This window comes from Crocodylus siamensis, chromosome 12 (genome assembly GCF_052110815.1).
Source record: "Crocodylus siamensis isolate JL-2025a chromosome 12, ASM5211081v1, whole genome shotgun sequence".
In the NCBI taxonomy this organism is placed as follows: domain Eukaryota; kingdom Metazoa; phylum Chordata; order Crocodylia; family Crocodylidae; genus Crocodylus; species Crocodylus siamensis.
Window position 1 is genome coordinate 49,133,208 of NC_143406.1, and position 13,367 is coordinate 49,146,574.

Here is a 13,367-nt window from a genome sequence, read left to right on the forward strand (position 1 = left end):
CGGAGGCTTCCCGGGAGTTCAAGTATGATGAGGCGTGAGTGGTGGGGGAGGTGGGTCCCCTGGCTGCCGGGCTTACTCAGGAAGGTAGTAGAAACAGATGGACACGCAGATGTTGCTTGGGAAGCAGATGTCGATACACAGGTAAATCAGCCGCTGCTTCCCAGGCCCTGCCAAAAGAGCAAGTGGGGGGAAAGGCCTTGTAAGCAAGGCTGGTTGTGTAGCAAGGCCCTGGTGGAGCCCTGAGATCAAGGCCCTTCTAGTTCTTGGGATTGGTTCAGATAAAGCAGTGCCAGCTCTGGTGGGCGGCTGTCAGTCGGTGGGAGTGGACATGAACCCGTGGAGCTGCTGAGGGCACTCGGTGACTGCTGAAAATGGACGCATTTGATTTCGGCGGTGCCTGCTGAGCTGTCATGGAGAGCCCCTACAGCTGATGTCCTCATTGGGCCTGAGCAGAGAGGACATGACTGGACGGGCTGTGGAGACTCATCAGTGGAGGGTGTCTGCTCTAAGTGGGGACTCGATGCTCTGCCTGGTTTGGACAGGAAGGCTTCTGTTAGTACGGCCCTTGCTGTCTGCTGCCCTGGGGATGTGCTTCAAGCCTGGAGGCCATCTGTGCAGCACCCTTCCCCTGCATAAAGGTCACTAAATGTCTCTCTCCTGTAAAGGGACAGCTTTTGCCTGACACAGACACTCAAAATCACCCCGTGCTGCTCTGTTTCCCTGGTTCCTGGCTGAGCTGGGCTTCTCCCTGGGTGCTGGAGTAGTAGTGATGTCTCCACCTCGTTCAGAAGGTAATTCTTCCCACTTACCATCCCCTTTCCTGACCCAGTAAATGGAGCCCTGTTCACAGAGGGCTTGGACGGCTTCCCCCAGACCTGCAGGGTCCACCGGTGCAACGGCCACAATCCCCAGGAACTCTTGGAGGTACTTGGTTTGGTTGTTCTGGAGCAGCCATGGATCATCCTGAAAGAAAGGCCACCCAGTTACATGGTGCAAGGGAGAACCTTGTCCTCACCAGGCACTTCTGCTTCCTAGGGTGGTTTCCACACGGGCCTCCTGAGTGCTCTCTGCCCACGTGACAGGCATGAGAAGCATTGTAGGGAATCCTCAGTCTCCTTGTGCTGCTACCTCACAGGCACCTGCCCTCTGGCTACAGAGGACAGGTTGCCCCTTCCAACGCTGCACACTGGCCAGGGAGTTTTCCATACAGGGGATTTTCTCTTTCCCAGGATGTTGCCTCAGGCAATGAGAGCTCTCTTTGCCATCAGGTAGGTGGGTCACTATAACCATGCAGCTCTGAGTCCCCTACTACAGCCACACACACCTTGCACACATGGCTCTGCCAGTGCAGCTCAGTTGGGAGTAAATTTCACACCCCCTACTTTACACATGGGGATCATCGCAGAGCTTGTGAGTCCATCTCGCTAGCTGACATGGCTCTGGCTGGAGCCTTGGCCTCGTACATGCACCTCCCTGGGTTGATGCCCAGGGCATGGCAGGGGAAAGTGTAGAAGCGTGCAGCAGTGGAGCAGACTACCTGGAGAAGCTGTGGCATCTTTGCTGGGAGGGTTTCTAGAAGAGGCTGAATGAGGTGAGCATTTGGAATGGGCAAGGGATCAAAATCCTGCATCGGCGCAGGAGTCAGAAATCGAAGAGCTGGAAGGGGTTCCCACCATGCTGCGCCCAGTGAAGAATGAGCAATGCTCTGAGCCCCTGGGGATGGGAAGAACCCCTCTCCTGATTGCTGTTTCCCTGCTCTGGTGACCAGCTGTGCTGCCTCTGCATTAGCCAGGCATTCTCCCTTCGCTTCTCTCAGAGGCGTGAGAGCCAGACTATGGCTTCCATCCCAGGGGCCTCTTCCCTGGCTGCATGTGGTTAACGGCATTCTCATGGGTCTCTTGTTCCTGCTGCTGTTTGTGCTGAGTGCTCCTGACTGCTCAGTGTGGGGATGAGAAGAGGCAGTCAAAGGACAAGCGACCTTAAGCTCCCCCCTTCCCTGCAACAACAAGGTAAAGGAATCCAGCCACCTGCCCAAGGCTTGGCATCTGCTTTCGAGTCATCAAAAATGGGGCCCTCTGTCTTCCTGAAACAGAATCTGCACCTCTCCCCGCTATGAAACCCATTAACATTCTGTTCAGAGGGTTGTTAGACATCATTACTCCAACTTATTTCGCTGTGGATTTGCTAACAAAACACCCTTTGTTTCCTATTCCCTGGAGTTATCGTTAGCAGGTAACCAAATCCAGCAGGATTGGATTTTTTGAAAGCCTGGTGACTTCAAACCTGCACGGCACTGGTGTCCTGCCCTTCCTCCCCCACTCCTGCTTCATACAAAGACATTCAATCAATAAAAACTCCATTGATTACTTCCTTCCAGTTGAGTGTAAGCCACACAGTCAGACTCCAGCCGGGCTGCTATTGACGGGCAGAATTAAGGGATGCACTTCTCCTAAGAATAACTCCTTCCTCAGAAAGTACAAACAGTAGAGAGGCTTCACAGCTGGAAGACCTGATGGATTTGACTTCACTTGTCCCATCTCACTTCAATAAAGAAGAGCGCTCCCTGGGAACATGTGAACCTGGTGCAGGGGACTCAGAGAAGAGAGGCCTCTGCGATGCTGAGGGCCCTTCATCTCCCCGCAGTCCAACCACCCCTCTGCAAAAGTCACATCCCTGCTCACCCTGTGCACAGACGCATTGAAAGACAGCTGGATGTTCTCCAGGTCCTGATGGTCCATCCTCTGCAGGAAACACGCACTTTGCTCTGCAGGTTTGTAACAGACGTAGCCCTGCGGGGCAGAAGGAAGGGCCACAGAAAGGTTCATTTTATTGACAGACAGCCCGCATGGGCACAGCACTTAGCCACTGCTGAGATCTTAGCTTGAACACTCCTGGCCCTTCATTGGGATATGTTTTTAATAAAGCAACATGGGTTGTCTCTCAGTAGGAATGAGCATGCCGTGGAAACAGCAGATCTGGAGTAAGCCATGGTGGCAGATCAGTGGTGGGAGTCTGCAGAACAGACAGTAGTGACTCTCCTAGTAGGCTCCACAGTGCAAAGAAACCTCCGTGCAAGCTGGTGATGACATCGTACTAGCGGTTCTCGTTTGTATCTGCTAAATTACATCAGAGGAGAGGAAAGCACTGAATGGGTGCAAGGCGTCCAGGGTCACTCCAACCTGCGTGTGGCTGCCTGCCTCAAGGCCTAGCCTGCGGCTACTTGTAACAGCAGACGTGAGCTGCTAGAAAACCAGATGGACTCTCTCAGGCTGGAATCACAGAAAAGCCAGGCTGGAAGGGACCTCCAGAGGTCATATCTAGTCCAACCCCCTGCCTGAGGCAGGATCACCCCTATCCAAACTACATTATACAAATCCATAATTTAACCTCTTTGAAAAACTACCATCAGGCCTGACCCAACACAAGACATCACACCCAAACCTGCCACAGGTAAAGCAGGGGAACCAAGGCAGAGGAATCCCCTGCTCTTGTCCACACCCTGCACTCAGGATACCTGGCAGAGTTGGGCAAGCTTTAGTCACAGCTCCCTGAGGAGGCATGGTCCCTAAATTGGCTGTTGCAGTTGCAGGATTGCTCTCCCCTGCCACCCTTTTATGCAGAGCACGGTCAGCTGGTGACAGCCACTCACATTCCGGCTGTCAAACAGCACCACAGCTGTGCGGTTACTCGGTGAAGTCACATAGTAAGTGATGGTGCTCCTGGACTGGTCCACAACAGCCGACTGGTTCACCAGGGAGCCATGCTGGTCCTGAAAGGTCAGCCGGGCAATCTGCAAGAGAGGCTGAGCACAGCCAGGGTGAGCATCATGCCCATGTGCTTTGTCCCACCCAGCACCGTGGCTCTGGAGTCTGCAGAGTGAACCGTGGGAGGCTGCTCTGCCCCGCTGTCAGTCTAAGCTCCTTGGTAATAACCAGGGGCAAATGCAGGTGAGCAGGGTGAGCAACTTCAATTGATGAAGGCTCCAGCACGAGTGCGAGCAGGCACATACCTGCTGCACTGCCTCAGAGTGCTGGAGATCTCACCCCTCATGCAGGCAGGGAGGCCTGAGCCATAGAAAACCTGGGCTCTAGCTGGAAAATGTGGAGCCAGTGCACAAAGGCTGCCCCCTGGGACAACAGCTGGTGCAGGGGATCATCTCACCCAATAGCATCTTGCCCTGCCAGGACACCTTCCCTCCAGCACAACTGGTTATCTTGCTGCAGAGACACCTTAGGCTTTACTACATGGCAGGGAGCTGCCATTCTACACGCACCTGTTTCAAGCTCTCTGCAGACTCTGGCAGCCATGACAGGGGCGGTCTCTAGGGTTCTGCTTTCAAACAACTTTGCAACCACAAAGGTAGAGATTTACTGAAAAATAACTATTCTCCATTAAAGGTGAGACTCTGAGATGGTCATGAAGCCAGCACCTGCGGCAGTGACTGGTGCTTAGGGATGAATTGGTCCAGCATGGCTTTATTTGATTTCTCAGAGAGGAGTAAACACTGCTGTTTTCTTTCTAATCCCTGACCTGATGTGTCAGATCTTTCAAGAGAAGAAAGAAATTTCTTCTGACTCCAGCCAAACAGCCTGATGGGGATTATGGAGAGTGAAGCTGCTCTCAGTAGGAAGCAGCAGGTTTACGAGAGAGAAAGATATTGGGAAAAACAAATGAAAAATTGTGTTTGTCCTCCCCGAGGGGAAATGCATCATTTGGACCAAACTGTTACCTCCGTGGCCCACTGTGGGACCCCACTGACCCTAAGTTTAATTGAGAGCAGAATTTGATAGAAAAAATGCTCAACAACTAGAAATATTTTTAGGCTGCCTATTTGTAAGAAACTGTAAAAATGAGGAAGGAAAAAGATGCCCGGAAACGCAAATCAGTTTCAAGGTTTTCCCAGAAGAAACTGACCTAAGTGATCCCCAGTTAACTTCTTACCTTGGCAGTGCTCTGGGCGAAGCTGAGAACACCCACCACACTGATGCCGACAATCGCAAAAAACAAGATTATAAACAAGATGACCCAACATATCCTGGAGCGGGGTTTCGATTCTGCTGCAGGTCTGCTATCCTGGGAGCCAAGATACACTGATCAATATGTGAGATGGCAAATTGAGTTAAAAACAGAGTTGACATTTATTTCCCTCAGCGGTATGAGCAAAATTATTGTGTGAAATGCACATGAATGATAGCTCTGGAGATTGAAGGCAAAATATTAGGGCTTGTTTACATGGAAAAACAGACCAGCAAAGCTTCCAAAGCTGAGTAATTATACTGGAATAAACCTGATTTTATTTCAGCATAGAGAGTATCCATGTGGACAGATATACTGACTCATTATTGTGGTATAGCTACAGCACTGCAGTTTAACCGGGCGCTTTCCCCATGTAACAAGGTTTTCAGAATGCTTGTGAAGCCACCTGAATAGTCCAGGTTTTGTGAGTGGGAGAGCAGCTGTCTGAGCTTTTGCGACGGTAGAAATATAGAAGAAACTCCCTCAGTGTTCAGTGAGGCATAATTACCACACTTTTTAAATTCCCTGTAATCAACTGTTCCTTGCCCTTCTCCTTACAAAATGTTTGCTTGTATTTTAATTGTCCCATTCAACTTGTTGCTTAATAAGAAAAGCCCTTAAAGTTGGGAGTCAGATTGGTATTTCTAATATTCCTGCAGGACTTTTCCAGCAGTTTAATCAAAAAAGGTTAATTCTCACATATCTGCATCTATGAAATACTTTGCTTGTAACAATACAACAGACTGGAAAGAGTCCCAAGTTCTGCACAAACCCAGAGTGCAACATTAGAAGAAAAAACAGCTAGTACAAAGAGGCAGCTAATAATTGCACGCAGGTAAATTTGGCTAGAATCAAACCACAAGGAAGCTTTTCTATTCTGTCAACACATTGTTAATTCACTTATATTGAAACCCACAATTTATGTGCTTTTGCAGTAGTTGAAATATTCTAGGAAAACGTAGTAAGTGTTAAATTGCCCACAAGAGGCAACAAGCAGAAAAATTAGAGGTACTTGTATTTGAACACCTGTCTGCTTAGATAGAAACTTGCACAACAGTAATATGTCTGAGATTTTCAGTAGCAAATGAAATTGCCATGAATTTTAGAGACAGATTTACAGTGACAGGAAAAACCTAGTACAACTAAGTCCTGTCTTTCCCACTGCATCTTTCTCTGTAATTCTGCAAATTCTGGAGAAGTTGCAATATAAACATTGTGATGTATTAGCATCACTGTCATTTGATGTTGCTAAATACACATCCCTAGAATTTCACTCATTTTGTACATCCTCCATGCTGTAAGTGTAGGGGATAATCTTCCAGGGAACAAACCAGAGGTTTGAACCAGTTGATAGGGAGTCAGCTTGAAGTGGCTGAGGCTCCTTTGAAGTGCTCAGCACCTACAGTTCTTGCTGGGGTCCATTTGAACTGGAATTATTTAGCACTGCTTGGAAATGCAGGCAACTCCTTCTCCCACCACCCAGTGTTTGTGAAAATACGGCACTGAGGACCTTGTGGAGGTAGAGGGTAGTGAGATCCCTTCCCTTCTGCCAGAGAGACCCAGGTGCCACAATACTCACTACAGTCGTAGTCTTGGTGCCACTGCTCCTTCCCTCCATCCTCCCAGTCTAGTTGCAAGCCTTGCTCCTGCAGCTCCTGACAATGTGCAGATTGTGTATGACCAGATCCTCTGAATGTGCCTAGAAATGTAAGCACATGTCCATCACGGCCAAGGAAACTTCCAGCCCTGCCATTCAGCTCAGGTGTCTAGTGGAGCTGAAACCTTAGATGCCACATTGGAAGAAGGGGGAATAATAGTGCAGAGTGATAGTGTCATTAGCCTACAGCAGCTCTTCCTGCCTCCCTGGGGCCAGCTGAAGGCATTTAGGTAGGATACAATCAGAGGCTTTGTGCAGGGCTGTCCTGGCTGGCAGGTGCCATGCGCGTGGCTGGACAGATCTCATTGACAAGGGGATAGTGAATAAGGGAGGGCAGCTGCTTGCCCTTGTCATGTGATTACTTTTGGATTTCCAAGCCAGTTCAACCCTGGGCAGACAGCTCTGCATCCAGGACCGATGCCACATGGATCACAGCAGCCTGGACTCATCTCAGGCTTTACTGACCCACCTCAACCAATTTAATGTGCTCAGTCCAGCTCCCACAAGAGAGAGGATCTGCACCACGCAGCTGTTACCAGAATGGTTAGCTAGATCTCTGACACGTGACCACCCCAAGCCTAGCTTCTGTTCTTATAAATGCCAGAGACTCTGCGGGCCCAAAGAGCAAAGTTTCTACCAACCACAGCTAACCTACTTAAGATCCAGAACCCAGCCCAGTTTCCTCATACTCCTAATTGCTCTAGCCAGGTTCAGTCTTCTTCTATGGTTTTCTAACAACAGCAGGAACAAAGCTAAGCTGACAACTTACCCTTGGATTTCCCCCCCACTCTTTTTAAGTCATTTCTTTCCCCTCTGCTCCCAGTATTTCCTTTCAGTACATTTCATTCTGTAAGAGGAATAAAGATCAACAAAAGCACAAAGAAGTTAGACATCAAGAGCAGAGAAAGTGATGCTGCTTCTCATTATCCCAGATTCTTTTTGTAGGACTTGAATTCAATGAAACCATAAGGTTTATATATTGGAAAACAAAATCAAAGCTAGCCAAGAGTCTTCCATCCTCCCTGTTCTGGCCAGAGAGGGTTCTTTTTTACCAGCCCTCAACTCCTTTCAAGGTGCAAAGGCAGTAAAAGAAAGTAATGCCAACATGTTTTAAAAACGTTAACAGTGGAGCACAATAGTATGCGTCTCAAAGTACCCCCACTTCTAATGAAGCAAGGGTAGGCAGTGAAGCAACTAAACTACAAGGCTTAGTTCTGCAAAACAAAGACACAGAAGGTGTCAAGTCATTCCCCAGGCATCCTGTACTCTGACTTGCCTCCATGATGATGAAACTTATGATTGTATTTCATCAGACCTCTGTGGAGATCTCTCCCCACCAGTCTGTCCTTCTGCAGATAATATTTCAAGAGCCATGCAACTTCTCTGCGCTTTTTCACTCTACCTTTGTTTTAGGCATAGTCATACTACCTGTAAACTTGAGACACAAAAATCTAATGAAACCTGGCACCAGATGATTTTTGTATATGTGAACACAAAGGGGCAAGGGAGTCTAAAAGCACACAGAGAGGAGACCATACAAATGAGAAAAGCCAAAAGGAAACAGATTTACAAGTTTAATGTAGATTCAAGTATAGGATCAACAATTCCCCAACAGTTTATACAGAGACCCTTGTAACATGATGCAAGTCTTCGCCAATGTATTTCCACAACATGTGGGGAACACTGTGAAGAGAGGTAATGGTTTCATTGCATGGAGAGCTGTTTGCAACAAGGATGACATGCAGCAGTGACAAGATTTAATACCGTAATTGGTACTTCCTCCTTTACTTGACATTGATTGAAAATCTATTGACTTTTGATACGCACAAGTCTAGAAAATTAAATCAAAGAACCTATGGTCTCTAAAGCCTGCCCTACCCACAATAACACCACTACGTCCATTTCTACATTAGTAGTGTCAAGAACTAGGTCTACCTGATAGACATGTATTTCTTTCAAGCCTGAAGAAGTCTCCTAGCTGGAGATGTGATACAAGGAAGAGATAACTCGCGTGCTAACAGAATTTGAAGTTACAGACAGATGCTGACATCAGTCTATAACTACAGTTATCTTTTGCAAGAACGTTTTCAGCTAATATCCTGGTAACACTGAAAGACATAGTGAACTCTGAAGTTATTGCTGTATGAACAAGGTGACGTGCGTATACATTTCAAGTGTTTTAAGCATGAGGAAATGGTACTGGAATACGCTGCCAGAGTTGTTCAGGCTAAACAACAGGAGGTAAATGGAAACAGACTCTGCTTTTCCCACTGAGACTGGAATTACTGTGGAGTATTGGAACACTCAAATTGCATATGTGATTTCTTGAGCAATTTTTGAAATGCGAAAGCCAACCTATTCATTGTGGGCCCCAGGTCAGCAAGGACAAAAGCTATCCAGCAGCCTGAGCTGGGCATCACCCAGGACCAATTTTAAAACTACTACAGTATAAAAGAATCATTAGTTCTCATCCAGGGAAGCGGCTGATTGCGAGCTCCCACATCAGCTGTGCAAGAGGCAGTAAGATTAGGAAGAAAGAGGAAGCACTATGCTGTTAGTGTACTTGGTCAGTACTTCACCACAATTAGTCCAAGTGTGAGAGAGAGAGTTCATTATCTGTATTATAATCGCCTTTCAAGGATGGGGCAGTTTAGAATCTGCAGCCAAAGCTAAGGGCAAGCAATTATTTTGATACTAAAGCACCAGGAAGGTCCGAGTATGGTTTGAACCGACTTTAAAAGAAGTGAAATGATGGATCCAATTCATTCTCGGAAATGCTAACAACAGAGGACATTTCTGTGCTGTTATGTACTTATTATATTACTGACTTAGGACGCAATTAGGTCAAATTAACCCTTCAATACTCAGTGAAGTAAATTCCTCCTAGCCTCCCTTTGGAAAACAAAATATGTTCTCATATATTATATTTTAAATATATTTCTGATATATAGTTATTGTCAGGGCAGTTCCTTTATATACATGTTCTTTACATATACATCCAGTACTTGGACACATATACAGTATACAGAAGAAACTATTCATACATTTTGCACGTCAGACCAGTCCAATTTGTATTGCAAGTGCAACAGATGCAATTAGAAACAGGGTGCGCGCATTTTGATTTCTTCCCCCCCCCCCAAGTCGCACCAGCTCTGGGCTGCTTGTCTAGGTCAGGTTCTGAGTAAGCAAAGACGAAACATAGGGCCAGATTTTAACTGTGCCGGCCTGTGCAAACATCAGCACAGAGCCACTCAACAACTATGCACTCAGAGGGTTAATTCCCTGAATTAGAGACTGCGCCACACTGTAGGTTTGTACTGGTGAAATCTACTCTATTTCTTTTAACCCAGTTCAGAAGGACAATCCTCTGACACTTCCTATTGCAAACATTTGGCTGTACTTGTCGATTTAAAAATAAAAGACCCACAGGATGACTGGGTGACACCATAATGCCCTCTTCTTTCCAAAGTGCATTTTAAAAAACAAATTTGTAAACAAAATCATCCGCAAGAGGACTCCGAGGTTAGAGCTAGCAGAGCTGTAATTTCGAGTGGTGTCACACTGAGCATGTGAATGTAACCGAAGTGATTAATGGCTGCCCTTCGCTAGTGAGGATACCTTTTCAGGAGCTGGAGAGGGGGGCTTTTTTCATTTCTATTTTAATCTTCAAGTGCAGGAAGAAGGTCAGCTATGCTATCAACATAGTAATCAGGAATCAGGTTCTTCCTGGCAGGGCAGTCACTCTCCTGGTGACCTTTTACTTCTTCCAAAGTGGAGACTCCGGTCAGCGTCAGGATGGTGGTGAGGCCACAGGTGTTGCCCATGAGGATATCTGTGTCCAGCCGATCTCCCACCATGATGGTGCGGGCAGGGTCGATGTCGAACTCACTGACCACGCAGTCAAAGATGTACCGGCTGGGCTTCCCAATGATGAACGCCTCACGCTCCGCCGCAACCTCCACGGCTTTCACAAGGCAGCCGGTCCCTGAGGGCAGAACCAAAAAGCAAGTCAAGCAGGGTGCAGAATTCACAGTTAAAACACTGCTGGTGTTTCACAAGTATGACCCCCGCTAGGACACGTCTCACGTCTGGCCGGGGCAGGTAGCTAACAGAGAGCAGGTACAACACCTTTGTGTGGTAGGAGCCTTCAGCCCATGGCAGGTTGGTCTGCGCAGAGCAGCTTGGTGAGAAGCTGAGCAGAGTGACCGCCGAGGGCCTGAGCATGAATGGCACATGCTGTGAAAGCAAGGGGGAGGGAGGGGGAGATGAAGGTTTGTGAAGGGCAGGCAGTGAAAAGCTATAGTGTAGAGGTGGGAGTAAAGGTTTCCCTTGCTTTACATGGTACATGTGTTACTGAAACTGCAAATTCACATCTAAGGAACCCGCTTTATTATGCAGCAAATAGGGACACCCCAAGAACCTGACTCAACTGACACAAGGGAAACCTGTAGCAAGAAGCTCCAGCCCTGGAGGGCCAAGGCAGCCGGCGTGAACCCCTCCAGCCCCTCGGCTTGCTGCACAGATTTCATAGATTTGGATTTCATAGACGTTAAAGCTGGAGGAGACCGTGTGATGGCCTTGTCTTCTCCAAAACCCAGGCAAGGGCTGAGCAGAGGCACCCATGGCTGCCAACGAGGCCTGGAGGAGCAGCGCAGAGCCACTGCCCCAACCAGCTCAGGGAGGACACCCCCCACTCTCCTGAATCCCATCCCCAGGCCTAGTTTGGAGACCTGACCCGACCCCGAGCCACAGTGCCAGATTTGGGACTAAACTACGTTTTAGGGCCTCACAATATGAGGGGCTTCTAAATAAGAAAAAATGGACATTTTTGTTCCAATATGAATGAGGGGCCCCTAAACATGAAAAAAATGGACATTTTGGTTGTAATTAAAAATGGATGTATTCATATTACAACCAAAATGTCATTTTTTATTTAGAGGCCCCTCATATTTGTATTAGAATATGTGCATTTTTTAATTTAGAGGCCCCTCATTTCTGTTGTAATGTGAGTATGAGGGACCTCTAAAGAATAAAAAAAAAAGACATTTTTGTTCCAATATGAATTTGAGGGGCCTCCAAGTAAGGAAAAAAAGGACATTTCTACTCTAATATGAGGGCCTCTAAATAAGAAAAAAGGGACATTTTTGTTGCAATAGGAATAAGAGGGGGCCCTATATATGAAAAAACTGGACATTTTTGTTCCAATATGAATATGAGGGTCTCCAAAGAGAACAAAAGTGTCCATTTTTTTCTTAATAGGAATGTGGGGCCTCTGAATGAGAAAAAAAATGGACATTTTTGTTGCAATATGAATGCGAGGGGTCTGTAAACGTGAGAAAAAGTGGCCGGTTTGCCCCGCACGGGGCAGTGCCGTAACCCTCGCGGGGCTGGCACAGGGTTGGTGCGGACAGTGGGGGCAGAGGTGCCACCCCGGCGGCGGGGAGAGGCTGCTCCCGCGGGTGTTTCCAGCGCCGGGCCGGAAGCACGGTGTCCCCCCCACCCCGGGCCGGGCACGCACCGGGGATGGCGGCGCCGCCCTCGAGCGGCAGGCGGTGGTCACGGTTGGTGCCGACGAGCAGGCAGGCGGCATCGCCGCGCAGCAGGTAGCGCAGCGCCTGGCACAGCTTGGCATAGGCGAAGTGCTCGTCGAAGCCGACCAGCACGGCGCGCACGGCCGGGTCGAGCGGTGCCTGCGCCCAGTCGGCGGGGCCAGGCCCGGGCAGCGCGGCGGGGCCGGGGCCCAGGTGCGGCACGCCGGCGGCCTGCAGCTCGGCGCTCAGCGCGGCGCCGCCCAGCACGTAGGCGGCGGCGCCGGGCGGCAGGGCCTGGCGCAGGTAGCGCGCGGCGCAGTAGGCCGAGCCGAAGACCTGGCGCGGGGAGGCGGCAGGGAAGCCGAGGCGCCGCAGCTTGTCCGCGTAGGCCTGGCGCGTGCGGCTGCTGTTGTTGGTCACGTAACACAGGCGCTTGCCCGCCGCCTCCAGCCGCGCCAGCGTGCCCGGCGCCCCCGCCACGGCCGCGTCACCCCGCCACAGCACGCCGTCGCAGTCGAACAGCAGCGTGTCCGCCGCGCCCAGCACGGCCCGCGCCGCCGCCGCCTCCAGCTGCCGGCACGGCCGCCCCCCGGCCGCCATGGCGCCTCTGAGGAGAGCCGCCAAACCGCGCCGCAGCACCGCCTCATTGGTGGCGCGGGCGGAGGGCCCGCCCCCTACCGCGCTCCATTGGCTGGCCCCTGAGGGGGTGGTGCGGATAGGGCCCCGCCTGCCGCTTGCTATTGGGTGAGGGGGAAGAGCCCCGCCCTGGCCCATTGGGGAATAAGAGGCTGGAACCCGCCTTCTATTGGATGAGGGGGGCAGAGTCCCTCCCCACCGCGCTTTCCATTGGGGAACAGAGGATGGACCACGCTCTCTACTGCATGAGGGGGTAAAGTCCCGCCCCACTGCGCGACCAATTACGAAATAAAATGGACCCCGCCTTCTATTGGACGAGTGATCAGAGTTCCGCCCCATCGCAAGTCCCATTGAGAAACAGGAGGATGGACCCCGCCCTCTATTGGGTGAGGGTTGGAATGCCTCCCCGCCGAGCGTCCCATTACGGAGCAGGGCGATAGACCCCGCCCTCGATTAGATGAGCGGTCGGAGTCCCGCCCCGCCCCGCGCCCCATTGGGGAGCAGGAGGGATGGAGCCCCGCCCCCTA

The 13,367-nt window shown here is 49.9% G+C and overlaps 2 protein-coding genes across 3 annotated transcripts; both read right to left on the reverse strand.

Annotated features, from left to right (window-relative positions):
- Positions 1-25: 25 nt before the first annotated feature.
- Positions 26-7,903, reverse strand: BRICD5 (BRICHOS domain containing 5). 2 transcript variants are annotated; one of them, XM_090024351.1, is made up of 6 exons: positions 6,596-7,903; positions 4,942-5,073; positions 3,650-3,802; positions 2,682-2,789; positions 810-963; positions 26-167 (listed from the first exon to the last, which is right to left on the reverse strand). In XM_090024351.1, the coding sequence occupies exons 1-6, from the start codon at positions 6,632-6,634 to the stop codon at positions 73-75; spliced, it is 681 nt and encodes a 226-aa protein (XP_089880477.1). In that variant the 5' UTR covers positions 6,635-7,903; the 3' UTR covers positions 26-72. The 2 variants fall into 2 exon arrangements, with proteins under 2 accessions (XP_089880477.1, XP_089880476.1); XM_090024350.1 differs by having other exon boundaries at positions 26-963.
- Positions 7,904-8,233: 330 nt separating this feature from the next.
- Positions 8,234-12,850, reverse strand: PGP (phosphoglycolate phosphatase). The gene is made up of 2 exons (XM_090024562.1): positions 12,192-12,850; positions 8,234-10,658 (listed from the first exon to the last, which is right to left on the reverse strand). The coding sequence occupies exons 1-2, from the start codon at positions 12,802-12,804 to the stop codon at positions 10,333-10,335; spliced, it is 939 nt and encodes a 312-aa protein (XP_089880688.1). The 5' UTR covers positions 12,805-12,850; the 3' UTR covers positions 8,234-10,332.
- Between the last annotated feature and the right edge of the window lie 517 nt (positions 12,851-13,367).